This window comes from Tachyglossus aculeatus, chromosome 4 (genome assembly GCF_015852505.1).
Source record: "Tachyglossus aculeatus isolate mTacAcu1 chromosome 4, mTacAcu1.pri, whole genome shotgun sequence".
NCBI classification, from domain to species: domain Eukaryota; kingdom Metazoa; phylum Chordata; class Mammalia; order Monotremata; family Tachyglossidae; genus Tachyglossus; species Tachyglossus aculeatus.
The window spans coordinates 126,121,147-126,138,361 of record NC_052069.1 but is presented as its reverse complement, the minus strand read 5'-3'; the positions used below and the strand labels follow the sequence as shown (position 1 = coordinate 126,138,361).

General features: G+C 47.4%; 1 protein-coding gene across 1 annotated transcript in view; it reads right to left on the bottom strand.

The window, feature by feature from the left end:
• Window positions 1-1,017: 1,017 nt before the first annotated feature.
• RALA (RAS like proto-oncogene A) overlaps window positions 1,018-17,215 on the bottom strand; it is a 31,611-nt gene continuing 15,413 nt past the window's right edge. The window contains exons 2-5 of the mRNA XM_038745368.1: window positions 14,963-15,107; window positions 11,765-11,973; window positions 4,938-5,112; window positions 1,018-1,444 (exon numbers count right to left, since the gene is read on the bottom strand). Coding sequence (XP_038601296.1) covers window positions 1,322-1,444; window positions 4,938-5,112; window positions 11,765-11,973; window positions 14,963-15,076 — 621 coding nt within the window. The 5' untranslated portion in view covers window positions 15,077-15,107 and the 3' untranslated portion in view covers window positions 1,018-1,321. The remainder of the gene's footprint in view (window positions 1,445-4,937; window positions 5,113-11,764; window positions 11,974-14,962; window positions 15,108-17,215) is intronic.

Genomic DNA, 17,215 nt, shown 5'->3' with positions numbered 1-17,215 from the left:
CCTGGAGAGATTCTAAAGGCTTTTGAACTTACATGTCAAACGTCACCAATTAATACCTAAACATGTACCCATAAGGGTGTCACGGAGGGGCTGTATTGTAGTACTGCATCCCCAAGGGGGTGTTTTGAAATGAAGAGTTGATAATTAGGGGGAAGAAATAAGTTTCACGGTTCTCCATGACAAACGCGCACTAAAACAAATAGTACTCCGATACAGTCCCACCACGCTCCTTTACGAGGACAAAGATCAGAGATGGTCCACGTGAAAACTCCTCCAACGTATGCCAACGCAAAAAGCATTCGCGGCACGCTTTCGCTCCCCCCAACTCCAAGGAGATACCCATCGGACGACGAGGCTCTAGCCACCCACCTGTGAAAGGGGAGCGCTGGAGCCCCAGGAGGATCCAAGGCCGGAGGAAACCGGGTTACACATCCTCCGAGAGCAGGCCTCGCCCATTTCTGACGCGGGAGTGCTGGCTCTCTCCTTTAAACGTTCCCCCCCCCCCCTTTTTTTTTTATTGGATGGGATCTGGATCTTTCTTTTCAAGTATGGCACAGGTTTGAAGTTCCCACGGGCCTCTAGCAGGCAGGCGTTACACAAGACTGGCCCTCCATCTAAAGACGGCTGGTCGCCGTGGATCTAGGCGAGGAGGCCCAGCTCGGCTTCTTCCTCTTTCGATTGGTAAATTAAGGCATAGCCACCCAGCGCCGTTAGCAAAAGCTCACACCACTTTACGCTAGCCACCGGGTGACACAATCCCATACGGGAGTCGCCAGGCAGCTGCAGGCAAAGACCCCGTCATCTTTTCTCCTTGAATTTGGGAGGCTTGGCGACAGAGAGGCCGCACGCCTGTTTCCGTTGACCTGTTTACCGTCGTCATTTTTCAAGGCGGTGGAAGACAAGCCCGAGACGACTTTCCGAGACATGAAATTTATCCTTTATAATGAAACCGCTGGAGGCTACCTTCCTTCCTTCCATCCTGCCCACGAACCCCCCCCCCCACACCGCCGGCCCAGGCATCCTTCCCCGGACCACGGGTAGCTATCTTACACAGTTCAGGAAAACTGCCCATGAAATACATTACACTCAGGAGGCCCCTGACAATGAAGGCGATTATGAAATGGGTTGATCTTTGTTTCTCGAAGACACTAATGATTTTTTCAGTGAATCTGACTTTCAGTGCAGTTCCAATTCATGCTTTAGTGACACACAGCAACTTCCAAAATATTAAAAGTAACTTCAGTTCCGCGAGCCTTCAGTGGCGATGCTTATAAATTATACTTTTAGTACGGTCACGATAAGAAAGGAGCTTCGGCTTTAATTATAAAATGCAACATCTTTCTCTGATTCTCTTGGCTAAGCTTTTCCTCTTCTTCTTCCCGTTCTTCTCTTTGCTGTCTTCCATCTTTCTGGCCCTGATTTCTCTCATTAAATCAAAAAACACCTGAAAAAAAGGGAGGTGAGATACAACGGTCAGCATGTTCAGTGTGTGCAGGCACACACAAAATATCACCCAGTTGGCCTTTATACGGATCTATGCCCAGTAGCTACATATGGTTTAGGGATAAATGAACCGCCTACCAGTTGGTTTGGGTTAGTTAAGAGAAGCGGCATGGGCTGATCACCTGGGAAGGTGGAGAGGGGAGAACCCCTCATCCTGGAAGCCCCCACAGCCTCTGCCATTGGTCGACTCTCTCCCCAGGTCACCTCGTCTGCTCTCCTTTAACTGCACGGACGCTTACTTGTGGAGCCTGCAGTCCCGCATACCTACGGTATTTGAAATGCATATTCTAGGAAGACCGTTTCTAATCCCAAAACACAGATTCAGAAATCCTGTAGCACATCAGGGCTAGTTAGAAACCACTAGGATCCTTTTGAACTGCGTTTTAAGTATCAAATAAAATGCAACCCGCTGGGAGAAGCATATGTTAAAATCTGCAATGATCTCGGGTAAAAGCCAAATTGAGAAGGCGGAGTACTTTTACATTTAACATCCATAGAATGGGCCCCAAACTGCTGAAATGGGGAAGGAAACTACATCATCTTCATCATCAATCGTATTTATTGAGCGCTTACTGTGTGCAGAGCACTGTACTAAGCGCTTGGGAAGTACAAATTGGCATGTTTGGGATGAATTTTCTCTGACCTAATTTCCAGGAATTCCAGACTCTCGATGACTGGAGTTTGTGAAGTTGGAGAACATGTTTCAGGAGGTCGGAGTTCTTTCCTGACATCATCTTATTTCCCCAACTCCCTAACAGGTGGTTATGTAAGGGGAAAGTGAGGCACAAGGCAGGCCAAGGGACTTGCTCAGCGCTACAGAGCGAGGAAGAGTCATTACCGCTGGCCTGCAGAAGTCACAGGTTTGGAAAAACAAACAAACAACCCAAAAAGGTTGCAGTCTACACAAATGGGTTGTTACATGCCCTCAGTGCTGGGGATGGCACTCCTTTGAATCAAACCCCATCGGCTGCTCAAGCCTGCAAAGATTTATTTTTCCCCACAGAAGGGTCCAGTTCTTCGAGTTCCAGCCTATTTCCTTCAAGTGGCCACTGATTATGTCAGTGAGGTAAATGTCCAGGTGGCTTCTCCAGAGAATATGTGACTACTCACCCTGGGTGGGGAGAGGAGAGGGCACAAAACCCAGCTGGGCGGGCAACTACCCGGCATCCATCAGTCCAAGGACAAGGAGGGTGCATATCTACCTTCCGCCCAATTCAACTAGCCCGAGAGGGCTTTGGAGGGGAGGGGCTCTTCTGGTCAGCTGGTGAGGTGGTCTCTCGGAGCAGAGACCCTTTTCTGAAGGAGCAGGGCACGCTTACAGCAGTTCCTCCAGACTGGGTACCTGCAACCTCTAGCTGGATTTAACTGGGTGGAGCTCATCCTTTTCCCACACGACGCTTTGGTTCTCATTTAACTATCAATGATATTTCTTGAGCGCTTACTGAGTGCAGAGCACTGTACTAAGGCCTCGGGAGAGGACAGTGTGATAGAGTTGGTGTGGGAGATCCATTAGATTGTAAGGTCCCTGTGGGCACAGATCAGATCAGGTCCCAAGTGCTCAGTCCAGTGCTCTGCATGCAGTAAGCGCTCGATAAATACCATTGGTGGATTCCTCGAGAATCACCGTTCACACAGTTAGGGCTCACTCTCAACCCACACCTTTTCCGAGGATAGATCTGCCACTGGGATTCTACAGAACAGCACCGGCCTGGGAGTCAGAAGGATCTGGGTTCTATTCCCAGCTCTGCCACTTCTCTGCTCTGTGACCCTGGGCAAGTCATTTCACTTCCCTGCGCCTCAGTTCCCTCCTCTATATAATGAGGGTTAAGACTGTGAGTTCCCCGTGGGACATGAACTGTGTCCAACCTCATTAACTTGTAGCTTTCCCAGCGCTTAGTACAGTGCCGGGCACATAGCAAGTGATTAAATACCATAAAAAAAAATATACGACTGCACTGTGGGCCTTACCCATCAAGTTCCCTTTCTCCCTTCTTATTCAAGCAAATAAGAGAAGCACTGTGTCCTAGTGGATAGAGTATGGGCCTGGGAATCAGAAGGACCTGGGCTTCTAATCCCGGCTCCACCACTGGTCTGCTGTGGAATCTTGGGCAAGGCACTTCACTTCTCTGGGCCTCAGTTTCCTCAACTGCAAAATGGGGATTCAATCCCTGTTCTCCCTCCTATTTAGACCGTGAGCCCCGTGTAGGACAGGGACTGTGCCTGACCTTGTCGCTAACTCCAAAGCTCTTAGAACAGTTCCCGACGCATAATGTGTGCTAACCAAATACCATAAAATATGAATTACATATTTACATTTTCAAGAGTAGCCGGGAGAAATGGGAAAGGGCTTTAAGAAGGGAGAAAAAAATAAGCTGAAAACAAAGAAGTTTTCCACAGTTGCCAAAGGGAGGTGAGTCTGCCTCTGGGGGTTTCTTCAAAATCAGGACACTTCGAGTTGGAGTTTATCATCAAGTGCTTTGAGCTGAAAGTCTTCTTTGACCAGTGGGCCGGCCCGCTGCAGGCACTAAAGCAGTTAAGCCCTTTACTCCCTGTTAAATCCAAAAGAATCAAAGGCCCTAGGACATAGGGACAGAAGACAATTTTTACCCAGTAGCTAGAGAAACCTGTTGAAAATGGCGGTCAAAGACGCGGTCAAAAACTCACTCAGCAGTATCGGCTGAGCACCCTCCGTGTTCAGAGCTCTGTCCTGGGAGATTGGGAACGAACAGTAACAAACAATAAGTTGTTTAAGCACTTGCTATGTGTCAAAGCACTGTTCTAAGCGCTGGGATAGATACAGACACAGTCCCTCTCCCACATGGGGCTCACGTTCTAGGTAGGAGGGAGACCGGCGATTGAATCCCCACTTGATAGATGAGGAAACTGAAGCCCGGGGAATTATAACAACAGAAATAATGATAATCATCATCATCATAACAATGGCATTTGTTAAGCACTTACTATATGCCACGCACTGGGGTAGACCCAAGCTAATCAGGTCCCACACGGATTAAGAAGGAAGGAGAACAGGTATCGAATCCCCATTTTGCAGATGATGGAAATGAGGCCTAGAGAAGTGAAGTGCCTTGCCCATGGTTGCACAGCAGGAGTGTGGCGGAGCCGGCATTAAAACCCAGGACCTCTGCCTCTGAAGCCGAGGCTCATTCCACTAGGGCACGCTTCTTCTCTCATAAAGGGATGCCCTAGAAATAGGCTTGGGCAAGAGCCAGGGGAAGTCAACTGCTGAGGAGATGAGAGTGGAGTTTGTACTAAACAGGTGCCAGGCCCATGGGCCAATCCCATCCTCTTTGTACCAGGCAGTCATGACGGGGGACGAACGTCGGGACCACCCAAGACCCGTGTGCCATGACACCGTGCTGGCCTGGCCCAGAGAGTGCACTCAGAGGGGGGAGCGGAGAGCGGCCAGCTCCTACCTTGTCCACATTGGCTCGGGTCTTAGCGGACGTCTCCACGTAATTAACGTTCCACTGGTCAGCTCGGTTTTTTGCCTCTTCGACGGAAACTTGTCTTTTGTCTTCTAGGTCAGATTTATTTCCAACTAGAAGGAAAGGGACGTTCTCATCCTCCTTTACTCTTAAAATCTGTTCCCTGGAAAGAGTGAAAGGAAGTATCAGCAATCGCTCTAGATTACAGGGAAGTCAGGCTAAAAAAAAAAATAAATCAGTTGTTGGGAGCTACTTGTAACCTAATTCCATAAGGATGATTCTATTTATTCCTGAAGGTTCTGGTCATTTTAATGAATTTCTCTATTATCCTGCCAAAACGTTCCAAGGTGCTGTCCCTGTCTCCAAAATGGAATCAGATACGGAATTAAGTTTAAGTGAAGCTTCTAACAAAATCAGTTTCACGATCACCATTGTCTCTGGACCTTAGTCAGTCAGTCAGATGCATTTATTGAGAGCTTACCGTGCAGAGCACTGTACTCAGTGTTTGGGAGAGTACAATACAACTATATAACAGACTCATTCCCTGCCCACAAAGAGCTGACAGACTAGAGGACAGCTATTGTTTCAATGGTATTTGTTAAGCACTTATGTACCAAACACTGTTCTAAGTGCTGGGGTAAGTACAAGTTAATTATGTTGGACACAGTCCCTGTCCTTCATGGGGCTCACAGTTTAAGTACATGTGTGTGTGTGTGTATATATCTATCTATTTATCTCTATATATAGATAGACAGACAGACAGACAGACAGATAGATATAGATAGACCGTGAGCCTGCAGTTAGGTAGGGACCATGTCTATATGTTGCCAACTTGTACTTTCCAAGCGCTTAGTACAGTGCTCTGCACACAGTAAGCACTCAATAAATATGACTGAATGAATGAATGAATTTGTATAGCTAGCTTTAAGTACTCACTATTAGAAGAGCATTCTTGGAACTTAAGGACATATTTTATACACAGAATGCCCACTGAATATTGATCAATCACTGGTATTTATCGAGGGCTCACTGCGGGCAGAACACTGTACTAAGCATTTGGGAGAGCACAGTACAAGAGAGTTGGTAAGACATGTTCCCTGCCCACAAGGAGCTTTAGAGGATAGTGGGGGAGACATGCATTAAGGATAAATAATAATAAAAATTGTGATGGTATTTGTTAAGCATTTACTATGTGCCAGGCACTGTATTAAGCACTAGGGTGGATACAAGGAGATAGGGATGGACATAGTCCCTGACTCACATGGGGCTTAGAGTCTCAATCCCCATTTTACAGATGAGGTGACAGGCCCAGAGAAGTGAAGTGACTTGCCCAGGGTCACACAGCAGACAAGTGGCAGAGCCAGGATTGAAACCCATGACCTTCAGGCTCCCAGGTCCGGACTCTAGCCACCACACCACGATATGTACGTAAGTGCTCGGAGGCTGAGCGTGGGGTAAATATCAAATGCTGAAAGGATTTGGAGCCAAGTGTATAAGTGATACAGAAGGGAGAGGAAGTAGGGGGAAAGACAACATAATCGGGGGAGGTATCTTGGAGATGTGATTTGAAGGTGGGGAGAGTGACCATTTGACATATATAAAGAGGAAGGGAGTGCCAGGCCAGAGGGAGGATGTGGGTGAGGGATCGGAGACAAGACAGATGAGATCGAGCGATACAGTGAGCAGACAGAGAGCAAAGTGTGTGGGCTGGGTTGTAGCGGGAAATCAGCAAGGTACGACAGGAGGAGGTGAGCTGATTGAGTGCTTTAAAGCCGACGGTGAGGAGTTTCTGCTATGATAGGTGCTTGGCTCAGCATGGTAGCAGTTTGGATTTTAGAGACTTGGTGAAGAGAGAAGTGACAGGATTTGGTGGAAGACTGAATATATGGGTTGAAAGAGAGAGATGATTTGAGGCAAATGCCAAGGTTAAGGGCTGAATAGGGTATCTGTTTCTCTTATTAAATCAAAATTCAACTCAAACTTGGCCCTTCATACGGGTTTCCCTGCTTCTGCCATCAGAGAAGCAACATGGCTTAGTGGATAGAGCACGGGCCTGGAAGCCAGAAGGACCTGGGTTCGAATCCAGGCTCTGCCACAAGTCTGTTGTGTGACTTTGGGCAAGTCACCGCACTTCTCTGGGCCTCAGTTACCTCATCAGTAAAATGGGGATTAAGAGTGTGAGCCCCATACGGGATGGGGATTGTGCCCAACCTGACTAACCTGTATCTACTCCAGCACTTAGAACAGTGTTTGGCACATATAAAATGCTTAACAAGTATAATAATAATAATGATAATATTGAGGGAATTGATGGGATGGAAACATACTAACAAGGCCTGTTACTATAAGATCGCTAGACTGTGAGCTCGTTGGGGGAAGGAATCAATCAATCGTATTTATTGAGCGCTTACTGTGTGCAGAGCACTGTACTAAGCGCTTGGGAAGTACAAGTTGGCAACATATAGAGACGGTCCCTACCCAACAGTGGGCTCACAGTCTAGAAGAATGTGCCTGTTTCTTGTTATATTGTACTCTCCCAAGCATTCTCTCCCAAAGTACAGTGCTTTGCATGAAGTGCTCAATAAATACGACTGAATTAATGAATGAATGAACCTGCCTTGAGGTCAGGATAGGACCACTCAACACAAAATGGTCTAGACAGAGTCTGTGCGGTTTGAGTTTCATATTGGGGGGGGGCAGAGCACAAAGGAAAACTGATTATCATAATGCTGAAGTCCCTCCTTGACAGGAAGTTAGGCACTTGGGTAAGATCATTAACTCTTTCAGACCTCTTGGGAGTCTAACCAGGGCACTACACCTTACACACCACACATGCTTCAGTCACAGCTCAACCCCAACACTTCCACCTTAGGGGCTGGGTTATGGCTTGCCCAGAATAGTCATTTTCAGAGCTGGACCGTGGAGAGCCGAGGGGGAAGGAGGGAGGGGAAGGGAGGCTTGAAGAGCAGAAGGCCCCTTAATGTCTTCTGTCCGTCTCTGAGTCTTGGCTTGGGGAAAGCAGAATTGCTTACATGTTCATCTTTCTAGGTGTAGGCCTTACTCCAGGGACAGACCGAACCCACAGCTTTAATTCGCACAATTCCTGCTCGCCCTTCCTCCAAAGAGGTCCACCCTGTGAGCTAGCGGGCCAAGGATCTGAGCGTTAGACGGGTTATACTATGACCACTCTGGATGCCAATGGGAATTCCGTCCCTCAAGTTCCTGCAATGGCTGCTGCTGGGTTCTCTTAATTCCTTACAGAGCTCGTTGTGTCTACCAACTCTGTTCTACTGTTTTCTCCTAAGTGCTTAGTACAGAGCACTGCTCACGGTTAGCGCTCAATAAATACCATGGATTGACCGACTGATTCCTTGGACTGGCCGGTGCTTGCAGAATGTTAAAAAAAAAAAAGACAGGTAGGGAGGGGCTCTGAGGAAGTTAAAACTAATCAGGGAAAGACAGACACAGGAGAACATCTCCCTTTGGTAGCGGAAGAAGAGGCGCGGTGATAGTAAGAGATTTGTCCAGGGGAAATAGAACAGTAAAACCTCAAGAAAACCCTAATCGCTAAATAGAAAATCAGGCACACACTTCACACCGGCCCCCTGCCCGAAGTTTTAAATAATGATAATGATGGTATTTGTTAAGCGCTTACTATGTGCAAAGCACTGTTCTAAGCGCTTTAAATATTTTAGTAAATCAGATTAAACATCCAAAACACACGAAGCAAGGTTAGGATAATGATCTTACTATTACTGAAACTAGGGCAGCGTGTGTAACGTACATGGTGTGTTCATGGTAATCTGGTACGGATACCGTTTTGGAAAAGGGATTTCTTAAAGTGGGCAGGGGCCAGGGTCATTGCGGAGACACAGCATAAAGTGGTGAGGAGCGTGAAAAAGATAAGAAGCCATCTAACCAGTTAGGTCATGCCTCGATAGGAAGGGAGTGCCAGTGGAGCAGTAGTTCCACTCTGTTGTAGCCAAATCAGCCATGCAAATTGACCCAGGAAAGTGACCTACAGTCACTACCTGGATTTGCCTGCCTGGCTCAGCAATGGGGCCCGTTGTTGGGTAGGGACCGTCTCTATATGTTGCCGACTTGTACTTCCCAAGCGCTTAGTACAGTGCTCTGCACACGGTAAGCGCTCAATAAATACGACTGAATGAATGAATGAATGAACTAAGTGGGAGATCACACCTCTCTCAAGCCCAAACCGAGAGGCCAAGGGGTGGATTCAGCAGCCCCTTACAAAAAAACAGTCTCTTTCATTGGTGACGTTTCCCCTGATGAGGGCTTCCGAACTACGCAAACACCGGAGAGGAGTCAAGAAAATGGTTTGGAAAATTGAAAGACTTTAGATTTACACTTTGCTTCCGAGACCACTGGGTTCATCAAGGTCTCCAGTGCCCTCTCCCTGGCTGGCACTACTGGACTCCCAACTCAATCAATCAATGGTATTTACTGAGCGCTATGTGTCAAGCACTGTACTAAGAGCCTGGGAGAGTACAATACAACCCAATTAGTGGGCATGTTTGCTGCCCATAACAAGTTTAATGTCTTTCTCTCCCTCTGGACTGCAATGTAAGTAATTCATAAATACATAATTTCAAGATCTGTACACTTTGCCCTAATCCTAGACAACTCAGCAACCCCGAAAGCAGTCAGCCACTTCTTGTTAGAAAGTTAAGACTTGGTTTTACCACTACATAAGGGGGGAGGAGCACCATTTACTGAGCACCTTGCAGGAAATACGCTCCACCAAGTGCGATGACCCAGCTGATGGTGACAGAGAGCAACAGGTCTGTAAATCCTTGGGTTAATTCTTAAAGGTTTTTTTTTTTTCCTAGGGGTCAAAAGGACACAGCCCCGGAGAGGAATGTTGGAGTGAAGTTCCTCCATGTTGCCTTGGTTACCCCATGCCAGAAAAATTTGGGCAACCTTAGAAATAGCTTGAGGAAAGGGTAAGAGCCACTCTAAAGGAGGAACTGGATGAAGGGAAGGCCAGAAGCGAGGGAAAAAGAGAAATGGAAAGTTCTGAGTTTGCAGATGGGAAGTCTGGGTTCCCTCTTACCCTCAGTAGTAAGATTTCAAGCTGGAGGTGCAAGGAGCTGCATGGTACGTGATGATGGATTCAAGAAACAAATCAGGAAAAATAGGAAGGGACCCCCTGATTTAGGACAGGAGGTCATTCCCTGGAGACAGGGGTCATTTAAGAATATGGAATATGCCGTGCTCTTCAGAACTGTCTCATGCTTGTTGTTTATATAGCAAAGGCTCCTGTTTTAAGTACTTACCGTCTCTATATGTTGCTGACTTGTACTTCCCAAGCGCTTAGTACAGTGCTCTGTACACAGAAAGCACTCAATAATTGAATGAACGAATGTACTTGTGTTTTAGTAAATTTATATATATAATCACCTTGTCCCTTGTGTTGCTAGGTATTAATGTAAGACTCTAAGTGCCTTAAGGCAGGGATTATGCCTACCAACTCTACTGTGGTGTTCTTTCCCAAGCACTTAGTACAGTGTTCTGCGCACAGTAAACACTCTCAAGAAATACCACTGATTGATTGCAAGCCAGAAACACTCCCCTTACTATAACCTAGCGTTTAAGATGAGCACTGGCCATTTTGGGGGCAGGAGGGTACAAGAATGACATGGTGACACTGAATTCACTTATTTTTTTTTTTTTTTTTTGGAAAATGAGCCAAGGACATTTCTCAGTTAAAATAGGTTTAGTCCATTTATTTCAATCAATCAACAGAATTTATTGGGCACTTACTATGTGTAGAGTACTGTACTAAGCACTTCAATCGATGGTATGTGACTGCTTGCCGTGTGCAGAATGCTGTGCCAAATGCTTGGGAGAGTACACCACAAAAGTGCTGGCACACACATTCCCTGTCCACAGAGAGCTTACAGTCTAGATTGAATTATGAGGGGACCTGATATTTCCAAGGACTAGAAATGGCCCTTCATTTCTCACACATCAATTCCTAATGTATAGCATTAACAGTTCCTTATCGATCAACAGCATTTGGGAGCCTACTGTATGGACAGAGTGCAAACGGAGTGTTGGGAAGAGGACAACAGACAAAGACAGGACCCCACCTTACAAGGGGTCCCCGCTCATGATCTGATGGGGGAGAAATCCCCCTCGTACTTTTTATGGTATTTGTTAAGCGCTTACTACGTGTCAAACGCAATTCTAAATGTCGGGGTAGGTGCAAGTGAATTAGGTTGGACACAGTCCCTAACCTGCTCAGTCTAAGTCAGAGGGAGAACAGGAGAACTGAGGCACAGAGAAGTGAAGTGACTAGCCAAAGGTCACACGGCAAGCAATTGGCAGGGCCGGGATTGGAACCCAGGTTCCCTGGCTTGCAGGCCCAAGTGCTCTTTCCACTAGGCTATGCTGCTTCTCCCTTGCCCCTCAGGTCTCCTCTGCGGTTGCTCGGCTTACCGAGAAAGGGAAGTATAGATTCAACCCCATGCCCACAACCTTGGGTCAACTTATGTCAAGATGCCAGCTAGGCCTCACCCAGCAGGGCACCCGGACAGACCCGGAATCCCGGAGGACTACAGGGCCAAAGAAGGAGAGGAGCAGCTGACTCTAAACCGGAGAGAGAACGAGAAATGCCACTTCGATCAACCCAGGGGCCATTTCCATTATTAGAGGATGCTGAATGACTACATCAAACGCGACTGAGCCAGCAACAGATCGTGGGCCGTGAAGATATTTCCCATCTTGCTTCAGGGCCCCAAAGCTTGGTTCTACAGCACTCGGCGTAGCAAAATCGTTTCCCCTTACTGTACCTGAAGTCCGCCGTGGCTGCGAAAGATTCCAGTTCTGTGATGGAGAAGACGCAGAGAAAACCCTCCCCGCTCCGAAAGTAGTTATCTCTTATTGCGGCGTAGTCTTCCTGCCCCGCGGTATCTAAGATATCGATCTGGACTTCTTCTCCGTCCAGGACCACCTTCTTCCGGTAGCTGTCGGCTTTGGTGGGCTCGTAATCTTCTACGAACTGGAAAGGGTATAAAACGGTTGCCGTTGCTCTATTTTAGCCCGTTTGCAATACTGTCTCCCAGAGAGATAACGGTTTAAAATAAGCACCGCCAAGCATAATTAATTGCTTGGCTGTGGAAAACTGACCAGCTCACTCTGGATCTCAACACGAGCCCCCATTCGGGACTTAGCAGCAGACGCTGCAGGTAGACGACACTGCTTCTGGACAGCATCGGATCTCTTTTCTCAATCAGTGCTATCTACTGAGTGCTTACTGTGGGCAGAGAACACTGTACTAAGTACAGGGAAGGGTAGAGAATAACAGTCCCTGCCCACAAGGAGATTACAGTCTAGAGGGGGAGGCAGACATTAACGTAACTGAAGGATATGAATGTAAGTGCTATGGGGCTGAGGGAGGGGCGAATAAAGAGTGCAAATCCAAGTGTAACTTCCAGAGGAAATAGGTCTCCACTGGGACATCTGGACAGAGGACCCTCAGCTTTACCCAGATAATTATAAGGGCACACCCATGCCCCTCTATTGAGCAGCCTCCTGGGGGGCCAGCATTCGCCCCAATTCTACAGCCACTAAGATCAGTCCTGTCCCCGGGAGACATACCAGTAAATTCTAGTACTACGATCTAGACATCTCCGCTAGTCAACTACATAATGAGAACACGGTTTCCCTTAAACTAGGGCACCTTCGATTCCGTTTTCCAGTCTGGCTGTTCTCGGCCTGCTCCAGTCACTGCAGGGTCCGGAAGCAGTTGATCCCACCCTGTCCCGACACCCGAAGCGGCGGATAATCAATCCATTTCTGGTATTTACTGAGCGCTGTGTACGCAGCACTATGCTAAGTGCTTTTTTAAATGGTATATGTTAAGTGCTTACTACCTGCCAGGCACTGTACTAAGTGCTTCTTCCAAAAAACTTTTTATGGTATTTGTAAAGCAGTTATGTGGCAGGCACTGTACTAAGCACTGGGGTAGATATGAGGATGGACACAGTCCATGTCCCACGTGGGACTCACACCTCCATTTTACAGAGGGAGGAAATGAGGCTCAGAAAAGTGAAGGGAGCTGCCCAAGATCCCACAGCAGACACATAGCAAAGCATAATGTAATAGAGCTGTTCAACATGATCCCTGCCCACAAGGAGCTTACGGTCGATAGCACTTACAGTGCCTCCAGAACAGTGCCTGGCTCCTAGTAAGCACTTAAATACCATTTTTATTATTGTCATTCAGGTTGGAAGCTTCGAGTCCTCTCAGACGGCACTAACCCTCGGGATGGGTCCCTCAGAACCATCTTCCTTGGGTTCTTACTAAGCACTTCTTACTAAGTGCTTGGCACAGAACAAGACACACTTCCCTGCCCAACGAGCTTACAGTCTAGAGGGGGAGACAGACATTAATATAAATTACTCCCATGCCCAACATCATCCAGATTCCTCAACCCTAGCCCACCTGTTTCTACCCCTGACACCTGCCTTCTTCCCCACTCACTCAAAACCTGGACGGATGCTGCTGTTGATAAACTCTTGCTTTACCACTAGCAGACCCATCATTAAAGAAGCAGTGTGGAAGGAGCATGGGCCTGGAGACCTGGAGACCTGAGTTCCAATCCTACCTCTGCCACTTGCCCGTTGTGGGACTGTGGGCAAATCCCTTCACTTCTGGGTAAAACTGGGGATAAGATCCCTGATCTTCCCCCGCATTGGACTGTGAACTCCATGAAGGACAGGGGCCTCCCTCTAGACTGTAAGCTCGTTGTGAGCAGGGAACGTGTCTGTTTATTGTTGTACAGTATTCTCAGATAGTGCTCTGCACACAGTTAGCACTCAATAAATATGACTGAATAAATGAATGAACTGCTGACACTGAATAATAATGATAATAATATATGGTATTTGTTAAGTGCTTACTAAACGTCAAGCATCGTTCTAAGTGCTGCGATGGATGCAAGCTAATCAGGTCATAGTGCCTGTCCCACTTGGAGCTTATAGTCTAAGTAGGAGGGATGACAGGTATTGAAGCTACCTAAATGCTTAGTATAGAGCAAGTAATGATATAATTGTGTTTGTTAAGTGCTTCCTATGTGCTGAGCACTGCATTAAGCACTGGGCTCTTGTCAGACGAAGTACCTGCCCTACATGGCTCCCAGTCTGAGAGGGAAGCAGACAGCAGAAAGAACTTAAATAGCATTTAGCTGCACCCTTTCATCCCAGACTACTCTTGCCTCAGTTGCTCCTGCTGACCCTGAGGCCCCTCAGACAGCACTCTGTCCTCTGCTGCCCTCTCCCAAGGGGTCCTCCCCATCTCCCACACTCCGCTCCCCTTCCCCGTGAGTCGGGGGGAGCCAGCCTTCTTCCCAACCCATGCACTCCATCCCAGCAGCGTGGCCTAGTGGATAGAGCCCAGGTCAGGCAGTCAGAAGGACCTGGTTCTAGTCCCGGCTCCACCATTTGTCTGCTGTGTGACCACGGACAAGTCACTGCCCTTCTCTGGGCCTCTGTTCCCTCATCTGCTAAAATGGGGGTGACGACTATTAGCCCCATTGGGGACATGGACTGTGTCCCACTTGAATAGCTTGTACCTCCCCCGATGCTTAGAACAGTGCCTAGCATGTAATAAACACTGAATGCCATTAAAAAAGTCATTGTTGCCCGCCTCTACTATCCCTGCCCATTACCTAGCTGTCATCAACAACTCCTTGTTTCCTGTTCCCCTTTTAGAAGTGTGACTTTGACCCCTTTCCTTTTCTTTATCTCATTCTATTCTTCGACGCTGATCCCCAGAGACGTCGACACCCACGTGGACCTGCCCAATGGCCTCCCCCCCAACCCGCCCACCTCCCCAGATGCCTGCCTCCCCTCGCTTCTTGCGATGTGTCTCACAGCCTTCAGAGAGGCCCCTGCCCCAGCAGTCTCACTGTATGGGGGTCGGGACCGTGTTTCAGATCCATTTGCCATGAGGAATCTAGTTTACAATGAATCAGATACTTGTCTTACCTCGTCGTACATGAACTGCAGAGTCAAAGCCGATTTCCCCACACCGCCGCTGCCCACCATGATGACTTTGTGCAGGGCTAAGGAATTCTGACCCTTTGGCTTATTCGCTGCCATCTTGGCTCTTTTTCCTCTTGTGCAACTCAATCTGGAGAGGAGGAAAACATAACTGCATTAGTCAATTTTTTTCAACAGAACTCCAATGTGTGAAGGGGATCTTTTGGGGTGGAAAATACACCCTAACTGTTTTCTAATGGCATTTAAGGACTTACTGTGTGTCAAGCACTGTTCTAGTAGATATAAGTCGGATTGGACACAGTCCCTGTCCCACATGGGGCTCAAAGTCTAAGTAGGAGGGGAGAACAGGGATCGAATCTCCATTTTACAGTTAAGGACACTAAGGCACAGAGAAGTGAAGGGACTTGCCCGATTTAACTTTTGTTTTAATTTTGCCCATGATAAATCAAGTGCACTCATTTGGGGGAAACAAGCAAGTAGAGAGCAGACAGACCTATGGCTGCTGATACTCTTTCCTGTACTACAGTTTCAGGTACATAATGGTGATAGGCCATCTTTACTCCCCTCCCCAAAACCAAATGACAAATTGATTGGGATGGGAAGCTTTGCAGGTGAAGCCTCCAGTCACTCAGCCACAGGGAGCAATAGATTTGGGATAATTAAGAGTCCAGAAGCCAGAGAGAGGGTATTGCAAGTGGAGGCTCGAGGCACAACTGTCATCTCTGAGTGGCAAAAATCAGGTTTTCCCCCCTTCCCCTGGCCGAGGCTTCTAAAACTCTGGCTCCCAGAGTGCCTTTTTTTTTTTCCCAAAAGGAATGTGTTAAGTGGTTACTATGTGCCAGGTCCTGTACTAAGCCCTGGGGTAGACACAAGATAATTAGGTTGGACGCAGTCCCTGTCCCACATAGGACTCCCAGTTTTAATCCCTATTTGCAGATGAGGCAACGGAGGCACAGAGAAGTGGTGAGACTTGCCAGGTCATACAGCAGACAAGTGATGGAGGCGGGATTAGAACCTATGTCCTCTGACTCCCATGTCCAGTACTGATTCCACTAAGCCACGCTGTTTCTCACACTCAATGCTTCCTACCTGTTCCCTGGCACTATTCCAGGAGCACAAGCTCTAGGGTGACAGACCTCCGCTCGTTCAATGAGTCAATCAATCAGTCAATTGTATTTAGCGAGCGCTTTCTGTGTGTAGAGCACCGTACTAAATGCTTGGGAGAGAACAATATAAAAGATGTCTGGGTCCAGGCTAGGTCTCCTCAGTTGCGGGTCAGTGTCAATGGCCACTCAGCAAAAACTCACGATGCATTCAGACAGGGTGAAGACGGGTCAGCATTCTCCAAATTACCAGAGAAGCAGCATGGATAGATCACGGACCTGAGAGTTGGAAGACCTGGATTCTAATCCTGGCTCTGCCACTGACCTGCTGTGTAACCTTGGGCAAGTTACTTCACTTCTCTGTGTCTCATTTATCTCCTCTATAAAATGGGGTTTAAATCCTACTTCCTCTTTTACTTATACTGTGAGCCCCATGTGGGACAGAAACTGTGTCCAACCTTATTAACTGGTATCTACCCCAGAACTTAGTGCTTGTCACAGAGTAAGTGCTTAACAAATACCATATTTTTTCTTAACCACAATTTGAGGGTATCTAGTCGAGCCGGAAGATGGTAAGTTTGAAGCAAAAAGACAAAGGCCTACAGATAGGTGATGATGGCAGGGAATTGGCGACCCCAGGAAGCAATGCAGGCCAAAGATGATAACAGGTTCAAGTAGAGTTGGGTTATATTACTGGATGACGGGTCTAGAAAGATTATTAGAGGTTAGGGTTCGGGACCTTATGAGGCTGAGAAGATGCATATAAAAGAAACTATTGTACTGTTCTCCCATGCATTCCTGGCTGCCTTTATCCAAGACAGAGTACTGGGCTAGATGGATTTTTTTAAATTTAATGGTACCTGTTAAGCACTTACTATGTATTAAACACTGTTCTAAGGACTGGGACAGATAACAAGTGAATTAGGCTAGACACAGTCCCTGTCCTGTAAAGGCCTCACAGTCTAAGTAGGAGGAGGAACAGAAGTGAGGCACAGAAATGAAGTGACTTGCTTCAGGTGACACTGCAAGCATTTGGAAGAACAGGGATTAGAAGCCAGGTCCCCCGACTTGGAGGGGTGCTCTTTCCATTAGGCCATGTTGCTTCTTTCCATGGGAAAGAAAATGGAAGGAAATG